General features: G+C 41.5%; 1 protein-coding gene across 1 annotated transcript; it reads right to left on the bottom strand.

Moving 5' to 3' along the window:
• Positions 1–236: 236 nt before the first annotated feature.
• On the bottom strand, positions 237–5,502 carry LOC131466726 (microfibril-associated glycoprotein 4-like). Its single transcript, XM_058640162.1, has 5 exons — positions 5,432–5,502; positions 2,562–2,759; positions 2,043–2,139; positions 1,757–1,924; positions 237–505 (listed from the first exon to the last, which is right to left on the bottom strand). Exons 1-5 carry the CDS (start codon positions 5,435–5,437, stop codon positions 237–239), a joined length of 738 nt encoding a protein of 245 aa, XP_058496145.1. The 5' UTR covers positions 5,438–5,502.
• Positions 5,503–18,952: the final 13,450 nt, after the last annotated feature.

The following is an 18,952-nucleotide window of genomic DNA, read 5'->3' as shown; positions in this document are numbered from 1 at the left end:
AAACATTTGCCCGCAAACAGCAACAAGAGCAGCAGTGACAACACTAGAAGCACAGTCAAAACAATTGCTTTAATAATACTTTTTAAAAAATACAAAACTGAATCAAAAGTAAAAAATAAGATCAGGTAATCTGAATCCATGTTATCTGTCCACCTTATTCTCCCACAGCCCAACTCTCTCTGACAGATGGAGGTTTAAGTATCAACATAATCTATCATAATCTACAGATAATCAGGCTAATATTTGCATGAACACTTGGTGGATGATCTGATCTTCATGGTAACCTTTTTGAGGGGGACCTTCCCTTTCCACGCATTCCACATGACGCAGGAGCTCTCGTACGCGACAGCATCTGCCGTCGTGTACAGGCCGTTGAGGTTAACGTGGTGGCACTGGTTGTACCAGAATCCTCCCAGATAGTGGTGAGCGCAGTTATTTCCCCACAGATCCTGGTCTTTGTCGTAGGTGGTGAACTTCATTTCGTTGTGGTTTATTAAACTGTCACCTAGAAATAAAGAAGAACAAGCTGATGCAAAGCAAAGGCCTCTAGTCTTTTTAAAGGAGTCTTTGGGTAATTCATGAGTATCTGCAACACAGGAGCCAGTCTGTTAAAGGGATAGTTCAGGGTTTATGTGACGTGCTGTATGTAGCACTGGCAGCACTGAGACATGCTTGTGATGCTTTTCCACTACACAGTTTCAGCATGACTCGACTCGTACCTGGAACCTTTTCAGCACCTGCTGAGCAGATACTACGTGTGATGTTGACAGACTGTCAGCCACCGATTGGTTAGAGAGTATCATCACTGTAAGAGTCATGAGCGCAACGTCAAATCTTTTAACTGATTCTAATGATTCAGTATATATACTGAATCATTAGACTGAATTAGACTGAATACATATATATATCGCCAAAGTCCATAGAGAAAATCTGCATCAATTTTACATCATGGCACCCAGGGGTTAGTGATCCTTCATTTGGATAGTGACACAAACTTACCAAATGAGAGAGCAAATCAAATACAGCTTAGGGCCCCATAAAAGCTTGATCAACTATTCCTTTAAGTGTCATAATGTGAAATGTGAAAATTGAAGGTGGGTTAGTGTATGTGCATTTTATTTAGAGGTTTAAATCATGGACTGCCCATACAGATAGATGACATGAAAGCTCCCAGAGGGGAAGCCAATCCGTCTCTATTGCCTCCTGGTGGCGGACCATGGTATAAAACCGGTTATAAACAGATTGGACAAAATGAAAATCAAGAACATATCTAATAAACTCTTTCCAGAGATGGTTTCTTTCATTGAAGTTCTTACCACGATGATGTATGGTAAAGTATTCATGTTTGTGGTGAGTTTGGTGTTGTTTTTGGTGGCTCTGTCTGTGTGTCTGTGCTTCCACACTTGCTTGCAATATGAGAAACAGAGGCCGACAGAGGATTGTTGGAATTTATGATAGCAGCAACAGCACATGTTTATAATGTACATTGCCGACAGAGGCTTGTTGCATGAATGGGGCGAAGTCTGCCATCTCTGATTGCCTTGTTTGTTATTTAATGAGCAGAGTGAGACCTCACTGACTCTTGATTAGACGTGACTGTGACTCAAATGATGTAAAGTGGGAGGAAATGAAGACCCATTTTGTCCATCTTTGTTTACACTCTGTGGTTGAAATAAAATGTCCTTGTCCGAGTACCCTATTAGTTTGAGTTTTAAAACTTGTATTTCCAAATTCACATCCATACAGTGACCCTTACCTGCCCCTCCACCTGTGTAGCTGCCCAGGTGAAGTTGATATCCACCCTTCTCTGACTCGATGGAGAAAGAGGAGTACAGTGCTGAGGCCTTTGCACCATCCCATCCTTCCATGTCCACTCTCAGCTCATTCTCCTTCCTTATAGTAAGATAGAAGATGTTGTCCAGGCCTATATAGACACACATAAAGCTATATTTCAGTTTACCTCCAGCATCAAATACTGTATTTCCCATCATTTCTGATCAAATATAGAACTCAAATTTGATTTATTCCTCTTTAGGACTCACCGAGCCAGTATTCTCCAGCAATGTTCCCAAATCCTGTCTTATAAGTCTTCCAGGGTCTGAAGAAATTTTCACTTCCATCCATCCTCCTCTGAAACACCTGAGAGGGAGAATGACGGTTTCATTTAAATTAAATTAAAATTAAAACATTAAAATCACAAAAGAAATTTAAAAAATGCATGTATTAGAATTTAATCGAAGTAAGATCAAAAATTGCAGTTTGAATGTGTTTCAATGGCACTTTTTTTTGCGCTTAATGGTTTGAGTGTAACACTTGTTTGTACACAGTGTATTTTAGCCTGACTGTAGGAGCTGAGCTGGAAATAACAAGATAAATTAAACATACACATTCTTGCCAAAATGCATGACATGTGCATGAACACAGACAAAATTATCAAAAGACAAAGAATAAAAAACAGGCAAAATGTGCACAACTGGCCATAAAAAATCTAAAATAGTAAAAATAAACTCACAGCTTGTATTATACACTGTCTATTTATATGAAATCTGAGCAGCACTCACCGTCCATCTGCCCCCATCAGTGTCCATGTCACAGTAGACATGCAGTGGTGTGGTGGGACCTCCTGGATAAATGACGTACACCCCACTGGAGCTGGTGTTGTCACGGCGATAGATATCATCACAGTCGCTGGGCAGGTAAGAATGGGTGTCAGAGTGGACCGAGGCCACAATAACCAGCAAAGCTCCGAAATATGTTGCCTGCACAGAAACGGAAAGATACGATTGATTGATGTACCTTTGATTCATATGTCTTTAAAGCTGCAGTCAGCAATATCGTTCAAAGGTTACCATTTTCCTGTCCCTACCATTTTCCTCCCTCTCCATACATCAAGGTATTTAACTACAGTATTTTACTGACAGCAACTTCAATTACAAAAAAGTGTACATTCTGTGTATCCATCGTGGTACAGTTCCTATCAGGGTCACGCCCTTAAAATATCTGAAATTGCCCTTGGTATTCACATGAAGTAAAGTTTATAATGCCTCTAGTTAATTTAAGATAAGATACTTGTCCTTTATTAATCCTGCAAGGGGAAAATGTACAGTGTCACAGCAGCAAAGACAGTAAAGATAAATAATAGATAATTAGTCTTTAAACTGATCTTGTATAAAGTACCTTAAAGGGATACTTAAGTAAAAGTCTTATGACATTGTATATGACATTGACCGAAGCATCAAAAGTAATTTTATGATATAATTTGTACTTAAGTAAAAGTATTAAAAAAGTGAGGATTAAGGATTGAGCCATGGTGATTCATTGGTGGGGTGAGTTGTCTTTCAACTGGAGAGTTGTGGGTTCAATTCCTGGCCCTGCTAGTCTATATGTGCCTATACTTAATGTGGCGTTGACAGACAACTGGCCACTGAGAGTGTCGTCACTGGAAGAGTCATGAGCGTGATGTCAAAACACAAGAATCAAACTGAACAATGCCGAACTGTAGATCAGTTTAAAACACATAAAAACCCTAAAAACATGATTTAATGTCCAACATTTACCAGGGAAATGTCTAACATCTCAACATTTACCAAAGAAAGTCTGGTGTATGCAGCGATGTATTTAAGCTGGCGATCGTGAGCTGAGTCACAACCGCTTCCTCTGTATTTTAATTCAGTGACTGTGTCAGACAGAGTCTGTGCTCCGGTCATGCAGAAAGTACTGAACTAATCTTTTTAATGAACTGATTCTAATGATTCTGTTACACCGAAAAACAACTGCTTTGCTCGTCACTAGTTTGTGTGTTTGTGTCGTATATAAAACGATGTCAGAGCAGTTTCGCGCAGTCGTGCTATGACGAGGTACTACAGTAATGGAAAATTAGCTGCCTGATACCAATCCCAGTAGAGTCGAGCCGAGTCATGCTAGAACCGTCTATAGTGGATAAGTAATCTACAACTACAACAGTGTCCTGGTCCTCGGGGCCCCTCATAGGACCCCTGTCCTGCGTGTTTTAGATGTTGTCCTGCAAAATGAAACCAAATAACTTAAGCTCTGACTCTAGCTATTGATGTACCTACTTGTTCGATGACTTCTTCATGACTTTCTTCAATTCATTCTTGCTTCACATACTGTATATTGGTGTAGACAGCAGGTGTTCTCTGAAGCTGGTGCAAGTTTGTTTTTGTTTTTTTAATGAAATAGCCACAGAACATTATCATCTGTGTCCTAAATAAATCTGATTAAAATAGACTCCTGCTGTTTATCTACTGCTGGTTCACAGCGGTGACGTAGTGAAACAGATAATTCTACAAGTGGCGGTTAATATTTAACTAAGAATACTATAATGTCAGGAGGTGGAAGCTAAATTCACCTCAGCAACAGTCAAAGTTTCCATGAAAAGATCGTCTCATGCTTTAAACATCTGGGAATTCTCACTGACTCACAGATGTATTTTAAGAAATGTGAGCAGGTGTTAAACACTGTGAGATTAAAGTTGAGGGTATGACTCAGGTTTTTTGATGTGTGGTTGTGTGAGGGACTGACACAACTGACACAAACTGACACAAACTCAGTGCTGCTTGAGCTGTGTTCGCCCCCTGGTGGCTGCAACCTCGACAGTCAGAAGAGCCATTTTTGACCCCTCTCCACCAAAAAACAATTGGACCCATAAAATGAAGGTAACATCATGTAATACGTTATATATATAGAGAGAGCGATATCTCTCTATATATAAATTGTAGTTTGTTGCATATAAGACATTTAAGAACTACAAAAAGAAAACCATTGTTTTTTACCTTGAAATAAATCCTTCCATTCTTTGTGGTAAATTGATAAAATAACCACTTTAAAATACATAAAATAATGTTAAAATAGGTTACAAAATATTAAAACACTTATTTCTCTCTTTCTTCTTTGTCAAAGCTACAGGGGGCCCCTGCAGAGGGGCTGAAGAACCACAAGGGAAAACAGATATTAGCGACGTAACAAAGTAAAATCTGTGATATCTTAAGAATGTGTGCTTTATCTTGACGTTAAACAGCCTTCTCTGACTAAAGACACTAAAGTCCAGTCATCTTATTTACACAGCACTTTCAAAAACATGCTTTGACAAACAACAATGACAAAGCCATTACATCCATTAAATTCAAATCACCAGAATTCAGTTTAAATAAAAGCAAAGTATGTTTTAAAAATATATATATGTAAAAAAACAACAACACAAAACTCAGGGAACCAATGAAGAGTGGTCAGGAATGGGGTGATGTGATGTTCTTTTAATAAAACCAGAAGGAATGTATTCCAGTATGCAGCCATCACTGTTTATAAGGTGATATATCAGAACGTGTAAAGTCTTACTGTTGTGCGATGTCATGTCATCGTCCTTGTTGATGATGATACATGATATGAGCGTAGAGAGTGACTGTGCTCTTACCTTCATCGCTCTCGCTGTCAGGTCAGAGTCTGCTCAAATAAACCTTTGTGGGAAACAGGTCACTTTTAAACAGACACATCTGAAGCTACGCACGCCCACAGTGTCACAGTGTTTATAGAGGCGGGGTGGTTTTACAAAATTACACAATAATGTACAAACCTCATGCACTCATTCACTTGAACTGACCGTAAATTGCAAAATGTAAACAACTTTAGAAAATGTTGTTTTCATCATTTATTTAAATGATATCACTGTATTAAAAGTGTTTTAGAAAGTAATAACACACTGAATATTAAAAGGTGCACGTTGCTGCTGGGCGAGTCTACCTGAAAGTAACAGTTTATTGAAAAGCCACCAGGCTGGTGGCGACTCTGCAGGTTGCAAAATGAACTCCATTTGAACACAAGTCTGAGGTAAAATGAGCTTTTACTTCTTCTCACTTGACTTATAACGTCAGTTAAATGTTTTCCTGACGAGTTAAAGGTCTCAATCAGCTCTTCTCCAATAAAACATGATGTCAGCTTAGTAAATGAGGTTGCCATTTAGAGGAAACACAAGCTGTCAGGAACACCACTGTATCATCCAACAGGTGTCTGGTTTCAAAAACTGGGCTCCATATCCTCTGATAATTTATATTATTTACTCTGAGTTTTCTGAGCGGCTTTATTTAGTGGTTCTGCATGTTGACAGGGACCGCGCCTCTCCTCCTCTCATGCTGCTCCTTGAAATATGTTCTTCACTGTAATTTAATAATATTAAAAAGAAAGATGGAAAGAAATGTCTCCTCACGCTCCTTTCCTCAGCCCAGAGTAAAGTCAGAACCTGCTTGACATTTACAGCACAGTTATTGATGGCTCCTCTCGAACATGGAGAGGAAATCAAAGCCAGAGGCCTCTGAATGATGGCACCGAGGAAAGGTCAATGAAAAAGTAGATTCCTTCCTCAATGATTATGTATCTCTCTCTATTTCTCTCCCCCCCCCACATCTCAGCCTCCTGGTGGTGAATTGAAGAGAGAATGAGAGAGATGGGTGGGGGAGGAGGGGGAGGGAGCTGTATAAGTGATGGTTTTCTGCCAGGTTTCGCTGCTGTCGACATATAATCCATGTTAATAAATGACTCCTGAGGTCATCACTATGTAGCTGCGAAGAAAGTAGGAGAAAAATGAAGGCAGGAGGGAAATGGGTTTCTCTGTGAGTGTGTGTGTACCTGGTGTTCCTTATGTTGTGGGGACCTATATCACATTATGTCATGTCCCCATAACGTACATTACTACAGTTTAGGGTGAAGACACGTTTTAAAATTAGGCTGAGGTCATGAGGTCAGGGTTAGGTTAAGGTTGGGGTTAGGGTCAATGTTAGGAATATGAGTAGGATTAGGGTTAAAGTTAGGGATAGGATTAGGCCGCCAGTAGTCTCCAGGGAATGAATGTAAATGAATGCAATGTCCTCTCAAGTCATGGAAACCATTGTGTGTGTGTGTGTGTGTGTGAGTGCTCTGAACACAGTATCCACCTAATGTTGAAACTAAAACCCAGGCCTGGTGATGAGGGACACAAAGGTTCTTGCTTGTCTCTTTGTCTGCCTTTACATTAATAAGATTGTGTCCCGCCTCCTTTTAACAAAAGGCATCTGACCTGAATTGCTGTGTAAAAACTGATGCACCTTTTTCAGATCTTCATAGATAGTTCACTGTCTGTAGCGATATAGTCCTCATATTTATAATTAATTGGGAAGAAAAGCCACTAATCTACACAGTCATTTTAGTGTAATGTTATCACTAACTAAATTTAAGATGAATCCTGTTTGTATCTTGTTCTTATTTATCTAATTCTAAGGCAGTGAATGATCCCATCAACCCCTTTAAGGTGATCCAGGAGATGTGGGACACACTGAGGATTAGTGGCTAGCACTGTTGCCTCATAGCAAGAAAGTCGCCAGTTCGAATCCTGGTATGACCGAGGCCCTCTCTGTGTGTGTGTGTGTGTGTGTGTGTGTGTTTCTTCCCACAGTCTGAGTCGTCATAGCACGGCTGCATGAAACTGTCGTGATGTCGCTTCATACACAACACAAACACACAAACTAGTGACGAGCAAAGCAGTTATTTTCAGTGTAACTCAATCATTAGAATCGGCTAATTAAAAAGATTAGTTCAGTACTAAAGGGTTAGGGTTAGGGTTATTTTGGAGATTAACGCATGTTTTCAGGATTTTTAAGTCTTTTTAATTGATCTACAGTTCGGCATGGTTTGGTTTGATTCGTGTGTCAGACATCGTGCTCATGACTCCTCCAGTGACGACACTCTCGGACCAATCAGTGGCCGGTAGTCGTACAGTATTTTAGTATCGGCTCAGCTAAAGAGTATCAGGTACTATCGCTAATGGAAAAGCAAAAGTCAAGTCGAGCCAAGTACGCTGTGGAAATTCACTCTCTGAAAATCATTCTCTCCCTTATTTGTGGCACTACCAACGCAGTTTATACAGAATGATGTTTCCTTGTGCTGGTTTTTAGGTCACTGTCAATGAAGACAACCATTTTCTTTCACTTTCTTTCACCTTGTCTCACAAACATTATGATTATGCAACACTAATTTGTTTTGCCTATTTGAGATTAAAAGAGCAGCTGCCTGGATGCTCAGCGTACAAAGTGCAGGACAGTGACTGTGAGCACTGCATTAGGTCATGGTTTGGAACAGAGGACGGCAATGATCGATATTTAATAAAAAAAAGAAACATTAAATATATTGGCTGGCAAAGCAAAAACACTGAGATAAAAGACACTAAAACGACAAGTTAGGTATTAATCATCTATAGGTTTATTACAGTACAAAGGGATAAATGGCTGACTCACGTATCAATACACTGGAGTTAAATATTGATATTTGAATTTACTCATTGAAATACTTGGAAATTAAAAATGTCAACCCCAGAGTATTAATGGACGATATAATAAGACTTTTTCCTTTTTGTTACATTAACAACCAACGCCCTTTAAGGCACCAGCAACTCAAGTTCAAACCTGCAGCATCACAACGAGGAAGGAATATGATTGATAGGTGTTAATTTACAAAAACAGTTATTCTGAACACGTGTGGCTGTAACTGAACTGCAGCTGACAGCATCGAGCAAACATCCAGTGACAGAGGAGTATTTTACTCATGGACAAGACGCACACTGATGAGGTCACTAAAGCAACACTCCAGTCTTCGCTTGTTGTCAGTCCCTTTCCTCGTTTGCCCGACGGACTGTGCTTTATAAAGATTTATTTAGCTTTTTATGCTTTTGTGGGGAGTGTCTGTTGGAGTCTGTGTTGTGCTGGGAGCTGGTCATTTGTTAATATTAACAGACGACAGCTCACTGGCTACTCACTGCTTTGGTAATGGTGGGTGGAAGTCAGATACTGATGTTTACCCTAAGGCGTCAGAGTCACATAACATTTAGATTTTCACGGGGAATCTGACCTGATTCCAATTCATATGAATCAGTCTTCAGGACGTTGTAGGCGATGGGGGAGGTGAAGAGGATTTTGAGGTTCATTTATTTGCATTAAAAGAATAATTAATGAATAAATACTGCTCCGTAAAGCCTGTTTAAGTCACTTTGAATGTGCTGTGGTTGCTGGTCTGAGTATTTCAGCAGCTGCTTATCTACTGCGATTTTCACCCACAATCCTCTCTAACAGAGAATGGTCTGCAAAAGAGAAAATATTCAGTGAACAGCAGTTCAGTTGACACTGGAGGTCAGAGGAAAATGGCCAGACTGGTGTACAGACTATCTCTGACTGTACAACATGTCAAACCTCGAAGCAGATGTACTTCAGCAGCAGAAGGACACACCGGGTGCCACTCCTGACACTTTTCTGGGTTTTCTGTGTACCTACAGTAATAAAGTGGCCAGGGAGTGTATAATGTAGTGCAGTGGTTCTCAAACTTTTTATACCAGGTACCACCTGAGAAAATAATGACCTCCTGAAGTAACCCCATTATCACCAACGTTAAAACACAGTGATGTAAATAGACCGAGCAAAGTCAATTAAAGCCTTTTCACAGGACGCAGATTTATTCCCAATAAGATCATTTGCTGCTTCATCATCCTCCTCTTCTTCACGTATACACACTTCACGTATACACACTGGTATAGTGACATTAGTTCAAGATAGAGTGAGAGATAAGGTGACTCTAATTATTATTATTTCATATATTATTATTGTTTTGTTTCATTTTCTCCGCACTCAAAATTCACTCAGCTCCACTCCAATCACTTAGCCTGGTATATAGAACTATATTTCTGATTTCCCTCAAAGTACCACCAGAGGATGCTCATGTACCACTGGTGGTACACGTACCACACTTTGAGAAACACGGACTTAGCGTATTGTAATATTACCTTGTTTCTTCTTTTGTTTGTTCATAAAGAATGATCACACAGTTTTTGTATCTATACATGGCTTAGAAATGTATTTATTTGCACGTTGAAGTGTGCACTCCCAGCTTAGAGTGTGTCACACAGACCATGTGACCCTCGGTGCTGACGAGGACCAGATCAGCCTGTGCTTTTGGTGTAGAGCGGTTCAAAATGAGGCAGCCGTCTTTATTCACACACGAACCAACACACATGTAAAAGCGTATGAACAGATGTTCATCAATGAAACAGTAAGTTGCAGCATTTCTCTGCACCACTGGATGGCAATGCTCCTCCTCCTCCTCCTCCTCCTCCCTCTGCATCTCGTTTTCCCACCTCCCCCACCCTCCGCCCCACTCTCCATGCACTCCTCCACTCTGTTGCCCTTTCCCTGTGCCTCCTCGTCTTGTGTAGGAGGAAGATTAGAATCGCCAGAGAACACAATAAGGATTACCAGATCAATATCGGAGGCAATATCTTTTTCCCATCTCTTTTACATGGTCTATCCCTCCATTTCCCTCTGCCCTCTCTCTCTGTCACTCACTTGTTCTTTGTGGTTCATTTGTATTTTTATCATCTGCCCTTCAAGTCTCTCATTGCCTCTGAGTATATAAGGGGAAATGAGAGAGGGGGAGACAGAAGGGGTGGGGCAGATAAGGAGATAGAAATGCACAAATAATGAAGGGAAGTACACAGATACAGCTGTGACATGATGGCTGTGATGAGACATTTTCTTTCCTTTCACCTCACAGCTACTATTGATTCACTGAGAACCGCTCACACACACACACACAGCGCTATTAATTCATTATACAACGCCAAACAGGCTGAGCAGAGGCTCACAGAGGGATCGGTGTAAGTAGCTCATTTCATACACAGGCAGGGATTCATAGCTGAGTGCCGATGACAAGAAACACCTAGAGGTATTTTTCTGTCCTCTCAGACGGACTGAGGCCTAAGGAGAGGAGAGGAGAGGAGAGGAGAGGAGAGGAGAGGAGAGGAGAGGAGAGGGGAGGAGGAAAAGACAGAAATAAACACAGGTGCACAGATTTATAGGATCAGAATAACAGCAGGAACAGGGGAGTCTTGTTTGTCCAGTTCCTGGGAACACAGCAAGCTGGTAAGTGAAATCCTACCAAAAGAAAATTAGTCAATAACTTTAGGTATGATGTGTGTGTGTGTGTGTGTGAGAGAGAGAGAGAGAGATAGAGAAAGAGAGAGATAGAGAGAGAGAGAGAGAGAGAGAGAGAGGGAGGCTCATCTTTTATGTATGAGTGTTTGTTTAGCTGCACTTGCAGCTGTGCTTGGGTTACTTCCCCTCTTGGTCACACACAACTGACCAGTAAACCATCACCATCTCTGAACACATCTCTCAACAAACTCCCTTATATATACATATATATATAGTTTGGAGCGTTTTGGACATATATATATGTACATCCAAAACTCTTCAGGTGTAACTTCTAAAAATATCAGTGATGCACACTGGACTTGATGTGGCTCATTCACACACACACATGCACGCACACACGCACACACACACGCACACACACACTCGCACACACAGTTTTAGTGTGTGAACAGTATGTGTACGTTGCCAAGCACACACCCATTTCCTGTCCAACTGGGACACAAGCTGGCGACACACACCTACACACCCACACACACAGGTTTGCACAGCACGTTTTTTTAAGACACCATATTGACATCCATTCATATGTACAGCCTTAACAAAGCCATTGTCCCTACCATTAACCATAACCAGTTAATGCCTAACCCTAACCCTAACCTAACTAACCAGAATGAGGTTCTGCCTCATTAGGGTCAGGTTTTGGTCTCCATGAGGACTACTGATCCTGACAAGGTCAGTGTTTATGCCAGAAAAGGTCCTTTAAGAGGTAACAAATATAAACAGAAACACACACACACACACACACACACACACACAACCAATGTATAGTCTGTTAAAACGCATGGTTGTAGCACTAAATCCAAACATCAGAAAGTAAGACATATGCCCCACACACACACACACACACACACACACACAAAATTAAGTACAACTTTACAAATGTGTGTGCGTGAACCTCATTGATATGCGTGAGCGAAGGCGTGTTATTGGTTCCTACGGGCTCGTTTGGGGCTAATTAGAGAGAGTAATGAGATAAGAGGAGTGGGAGAGGGAGGCAGCGCTGTGATGGATGAGGGGAGAGAGACAGCATCTCAATGAAGAGAGACTCCGAGGGAAGACGAGAGATCAAATTAGAGAATGAGAGGGAACGAGAGTTAAGGAAGTGAGTAATGCTGAGACTCATGGATACAGTATGTGCTATAAAGGCACCTCCACGTAAACACACAGACATGTTTAATTACATGTTTTATCTGCACGTCTGTTCCCAAAAGCTGACACTGGGACGATACTCTGTGATGGAAAGAAAATCATTCTTAAGACTTGTCGTTTAACAATACATCTATGGCATTTCTACTGATACGTCTTGCATTTCTCCTCCAAACATTGCCAAAGACAGGACCACACTCACTGATGCCCTTAGTAAGTCATCTGCCAAGTTTGAAGCTTGTCAAGCAAACTGTTGTTATGTGATTAAAATAAAAGCTTTTAAAAAGACTTCTGCTTGATGAACGCTGTAGAAACTCTACTCTAAAGAATTTGGATGATGCATGTGAAGCACAGTCAGGCTTATTTTGATCTTCACCTTCCCAACATCCCATCTTCCCCCCCTGACCTCTACGAGCCCAACATCTTGTTACTGTCACATTTGGTCTCTCCCTGCTGCAGGAGGATGTCATTCCTGTGTAAAAGCTTCAGCAGCAACATCATCTCCAGCTTCTTCACATTGTGACTTCTGCTCAGCGTCACATCCATCCTCATCCTCACTGAGCTTTTTCTCTCACCACCGGCTTAGGAAAACATCTCTACATGGCCTCTGTTAGTTATGTATCAGGATTTATACAAAGCTTTTATTCAATCTACAGTTCTTCATAATTTGCCTTTTACTCGCACTGACACACACATAAAAGACGAGAAACTAGGACAGATCAGTTATGAGCCGTGGAAAACTGATTTCTTTCTCATTACTGCTTGTGATTGTGCGTTGAAACCTCTAATGTGGCAGCTGACATTGGCAAACTTGAAATTACCTCTTATTTTCAGAACGTTCATCTGAATAAAGGTGAATCCTCATGAGCATATATAGTCCCTATAGTCCCTGTGGAATTAATCTGGCTCAAACCAGTGATTTACAAGGCGTTCAAGTTTGTTTTGCTAAAGTTTTGTGGATGGATGCAAGGATCAGTCCACTGATTCTGTGATATCACAATAAATGAAATGAACCAATCCTGCTTAAACCATGTTTATGAATCATAAAGGCCCAGACGCAGGTGTTTGTTTCCTGCTGAAACCTGTTTTTTTATTAAATTTTTTATTTAGCCTTTTTTTTTTTAAACCAGGTTAAACTAATTGATGTCACAGATCTCCTTTACAAGGTAGACATGGCCAGGATAGCAGCACTACAGTTACAGTATGATTAAATAAGAACAATAATAATAATAATAATGATGATAATAATAATAATAATAATAACCAAAAATCAGACAACAAATAAAACCAAATGAAAACGTACTTGTATACAGACAACATAGACTCCAGATAGATGAAGTTCAGATTGAAGATTGTTCCGAAAATCTAAATGCTTTCTTGGAACAGCACACACACATTTGCATGTTCTCCCCATGTTTGGGGGGGTTTTCTCTGGGTTTTCCTGTTTTGTGGATGCTTTTTGTCTCTATGTGTCCCCGTGATGGACGGGCGACCTGTCCTGGGTGTCCCCCTACTTTTCGCCCTATGTCAGCTGGGACTGGCACCAGCACCAGAGGATGAATGGATGAACAAATGATAATTTTACAGATGAACATGCACCAGTGACTGAGGCGATGACCACTTTACACAATGATGTTAAAGGTATAACTGCACAATGTATGAAGATATAGAGAACCCCCTTTTCTATTCATCTAACCTTCATCTCGCTTTCACTACATTATCATATTTTGGCCACTGGGATGTGGCTTTTGTTGGAGAAGTAGAATTTTAATTTATGACACCCATGGTGCAACTAAAACCAAAAAAACCCCAAAGAGAATAGCGTTCTCTTGTATCTAATGACACTGATCCAAACAGCAGATGGTTGAACGGCATAATTGACTGAAACAACTCAACCTCGCGAGAGAAAAGGAACCCCATTAATGAATTAATGAAGAAATAAAAGACAGGCAAAGACTTATAACAAGAGCATGGTCTGTATTCACTCAGTGGAGACAGGCTACATGCATTTTCCATATTCCTTACTGGGTCAGTAACACAACCAGCTGATCTTTAACAATACTCAGGAGTAATATTAGTCTGATTATTCTGACTTCCTGCCAATCTGAGGGGAGAGTGAAAGAAAACAAGGGTCATACACAAGAGACTCCACAGAGAAAAATGCTGGATCACCATGAGGAGAACGAACAGACAAACTGGCAGAGACAGACTGATCACTACATCCTGCAGGTGTGTCTAATTGAACACAGGTGAAACTAACGAGGGCGGGGCACGTGGAGCCATGACAGGACGTGACCTCATCTGTAACGAGAGGAGAATGCTTGGTTTCAAATTAAAACAGGAAATGGCACAGAACGAACCCATGACAACAAGTTCAAAGTGTGACTTATCTTCTGCTCTGGACAGTGACTGACTGCGTCTACTTCAGGAGCCAGAAAACCAGAGGAGAAGCTGTGAAATGTCTTTAGAGCGCTGCGACTTTTCACTCATGTTTGTTTTCAGCGGTGTTGACAACTTCCTTGGGGAAAAGTAGCAGTGTCGTGCTATTGCAGCATCTTTTTGACAGGCACCAAACAATAGGAGTCCTCCTCCTGCAACTGCTCTGGACAAAACAATTTGCGTGATGCCTCTTTAAATAAGATTTAAACCACAGCTGTCACTGAGCAACACTGCTGATGTACACACACTGGTTTCCATGACTTCAGACTTACATTCATTTCCACTGGCCTGAACCTAACCTTTACCTTAAACTGTAGTCATTTACCGAATAGGGACTTGATTTGTGTCCCCATCATGTGACTGAGTAAGATCATAGGTCCCCAGTATTTCCGAGAGCATCAGGCCAATATGAGCAGCATTCCTGTACACATCATGGCCGGCCGAACATCAGCGAGGGTCATCCTGAGCAGCCTGGCTTTTATAGCGTCGCTTCACATGGAGCGGAGGTCCCAAAAGAGATGAAACCGGGAGACACTAAGTGACAGAGACAATAAGTCTGACAGCTTTGTAAATATGTGTGTGTGTGTGTGAGAGAGACACAGAGGGAGGGTTTGCCACTGCTAGTGATGCTTCAATCTAATTGGTTCCTCTCATCCCCAGTGTGCTGACTTCTATTAATAGAACTGCAGATGAGCCCCGGTGGAACCTGCGCCTCTGTTTTCTCTCTGTGTGACCCCGACAGCCCCCGTGCTGCTCGTTTACATCCCTGTTTTCTTCTGAGGGAAACAACCTGCCACCTCCCCTGACCTCCCCCTCTTCCTCCTGCGACCTCCCCTGACCTCCCACTCTTCCTCCTGCCACCACCCCTGACCTCCTCCTCCTCTCCCTCCTGCCACCTACCTGTGTTTCCCTCCCAGTCCCGCAGCCTGTGCCCTCGTTAAATGAGCTGATTACTCCATCATTATTTAAACACAATCACAGGCCATTTGTCTCAGACTGTGCATCGATGTGCGTTCAGCCTGAGCATTCGCTTCTGTCTTACCCCATATTGTCATAACAGGATTTTATCTCTCTTATTTAACTCATCTATCTCTCCTCACTTTGTCTCATCCTGTTCCGTTGTCTCTACTCCGTCCTCTAACCCCCCCCGCCCCCCTCAGGTGGTCTCTTTTAACAGCAATAAATTATTAATCGCGCTGATATCTGCCCAGGAGACACAAGGAAAGATGGAGATCAATAAATAAAAAGGTAAAAATGATATATCCAGTGTGCATTCCACACTGAGCAGCATTTTGTCCAAGGCTGTTTCAGTGTGTGTGTGTGTGTGTGTGTGTGTGTGTGTGTGTGGGCATGACTGTGTTATCCCTGTGTGGGTCTTCCAGTGAAGCACTTCCACAATGCAGAAAATCCGAGCCAATGATGGTGATAGATGGAGAGAGAAGGGAACCTTGCAGCAGGAATCGTGCCAAAATGACTGGGGCCTTGCCAAAGACAGCATGGAGGTGGGTAAATAAAGAAGACACAGAGAGAGACGGGGAAAAGAGGAAGGGAAGCACAAAGGGATGGAAGGAATTCCAGGTAAATACTCAGGGAGTCTATGCACAGTCTGTCACTGGCAACGTGAGTCCAACAATAAGCAGAAAGCCAGCGTGTTATGTAACATGTCTGTAAGGCTAACAACACAAACTTCAATACCAGTCATGGACATGTGGTGAGCTGTGTGCCCATTACGCTCCACTGACATCATGTGTTAAGTTGGTGGACATCCATCCATCCATCCATCCATCCATCCATCCATCCATCCATCCATCCATCCTTCTACCGCTTTATCCTCCACAGGAGGGTCGAGGGGGCGTTGTGCCAATCTCAGCTGACACAGGGCGATAGGCCGGGTACATAGAGACAAACAACCATTCACTCTCACACTCACACTTATGGTCAATTTAGAGTGTCCAATTGACCTAATCCCCAAATCTACATGTCTTTGGACTGTGGGAGGAAAAACCGGAGAAAACCCCCACACACACACACGGGGAGAACATGCCAAAGTTGGTGGACACAATTACAATTTCAAATGTCATTTGGTGCGACTGTAATAGTGAAAATGCACACCACTCAGTCTGAAGGTCAAAGTCTCACGTAATGACTCTCGGTTCACTCACAAATCAAAAGGTCGTTGTGGAATTGTTGATCAGTAACGACCAAAAACAATGTAACGGCCGAGTTGATGTCGTGAAAGAATGGTGGAGGTAAAGGAGTTTAATAGGACCACAGTGAAGCGTGTTGTTTGTTATTAACCTCGAACATGTGTGATCATCAGTGCGCTGCCCTTTGTTTTGCGTTGGAACGGAAATGAACGGTTGCATCAGGACCACATCTGTTTTCTCTGGAGGCTGCTGTTTGAAATTCTGGAAATCACAGACTGAAGAAACAAATGGTGCAGACTGTTATGAAAAATTTTATGATCTTCACAGTTTATTGATACATGAGATTGGATTTTCCCTCTTGGTTTTAGAATTACCGGCACGTCTGTATAAAGACATTTTCATCAGTTGTCAGGTTTGGTTGAAGAAAGATGAACTTATTCCAACATGGTGTTAATTTAAATGTCTCCACTATTAAAAAAGAAGAAGAAGGTTTGGGGGAAGATAATTGGAGTCACGACAGGTTTTCAAAGCAGTGAACCATACTCAAGGCAGCTGGACATATCACGGCTGTCACCATAGCAACCAAATGACCATTTATGACGTTTCCACAATTAGATCCACAAATATAGAGCATGATTTATGTCCCTCTTTGCTTTTTATTGATCTGATGATCATCTGTGACACTGCTGTCCCCTTCTCCTCCATCCTTTTGTCCCTGATCATGTGTCTCTCTCTCTCTCTCTCTGTGTGTGTGTGTGTGTGTGTGTGTGTGTGTTTGTTAGTCTCAGCAAACATAACTGACTATTCCCTGTGGACGCTGTCCTCCCTTTTCAGCTCATAGCCAATTAAATAATAACGAGCAGGTTCACCTTTGCGGCTGCGCTTGACCCAAACTCAAAACCACACTCTACCATGAGCTCACATAATCCATCACACTGGTGGGATCAATTACAAACGTGGAAAAACACAGGAAAACACAAAATGAACGCTGTAAATGGCTTCCATGAGAACGTCAACCGAGACAAATATTTCGTGCACGGCTTTGTGAGACAAAACCCAGTCCGGTGAAATGTCTTCATGTGTAAAAGAGATTCACTTCTGAGTGTTTAGTTAAAGGAAACTTAGTTTGGACTTCATTGATCCATAATAACATGATAATCTCTCAATATCACGTGATCTGTGATATATAAGCACGTATACCTGTCTGAACTCATGTCATTATGGATTAATGAAATGTTTAATTGAAAACACTGGCTCTAATTGTTGTTTATTCACAATTTTTTTGAATTTACAGCTTGCAAATTCTGTTTATATTTCTTCTGTTGTGACTGAAGTACAGATCGACGTTTAATTTGACAAAGCTTCCTGGTCATGCAGCCATGTAAAGGTGGTGCTTTATAAAAACTTCTAAAGCAACATATCTGTTACTCCTTCCTCTCCATTTGTCTCCATTTGTTCAGTAAAACCTTCAGATAAAATGTGTCTGCAATGTCTGTATCGATTGTCTGTGGTTGTTTTGAGTTGCTTTATACAGTATTTATCCAGAGAGGAAAAACTTTTTTTTTTCCCCACCACAGCTACACCTCCAGTTATGGTGTTTGATGCAGTGTTTCCTCACCCTTTGTTTTGTGTTTTACCTTTCTCTGAGACATCTTACGCTCTGAGGTGATTCAGGCTGCACATTGCAGGCATGCAGCAGAGAGGCAGTGTGGTGAGAGACCTTCTTCCCTCCAGATGGAAGAACATTTGTAAAGGGGTCGTTACTTCACTCTTGCTTTTAAGTGGATTCAGTTTTGAATCAGTAATGTATGCTTTATATCCACCATTCCATTCCTATCCCCCATAATACCTTGCATGGATTACGGGCGCAACGTCTGGTGATTCCTGTTGCTGAAGTGGAACTGGCGTTTTCCATGGTAACTGCTTTTTTGTTTGTGAAATTGTGAAATGTAATATGTGGGAACATCAGCTGTAAGACCTCAAACAGGATGACGTGATCATAGCTCTGCCTTCTTCTACACCACGGTTTCACAATCCAGGTCCATGGGGACCGACTGCCCTGCATGTTTTCCATGTTTCCCTGCTCAGGTGTGTTGGAGCAGTGTTTAAGTAACACCAGTTCTGATTATGACAAAGTACAATTGGGATTTTTAACCCGTTCTGTTTTAACATAGCACTAAAAGTTAAATATAAAGAGTT

Source organism: Solea solea, chromosome 10, assembly GCF_958295425.1.
Source record: "Solea solea chromosome 10, fSolSol10.1, whole genome shotgun sequence".
Classification (NCBI taxonomy): domain Eukaryota; kingdom Metazoa; phylum Chordata; class Actinopteri; order Pleuronectiformes; family Soleidae; genus Solea; species Solea solea.
This window is presented reverse-complemented; position numbering and strand designations above follow the sequence as displayed.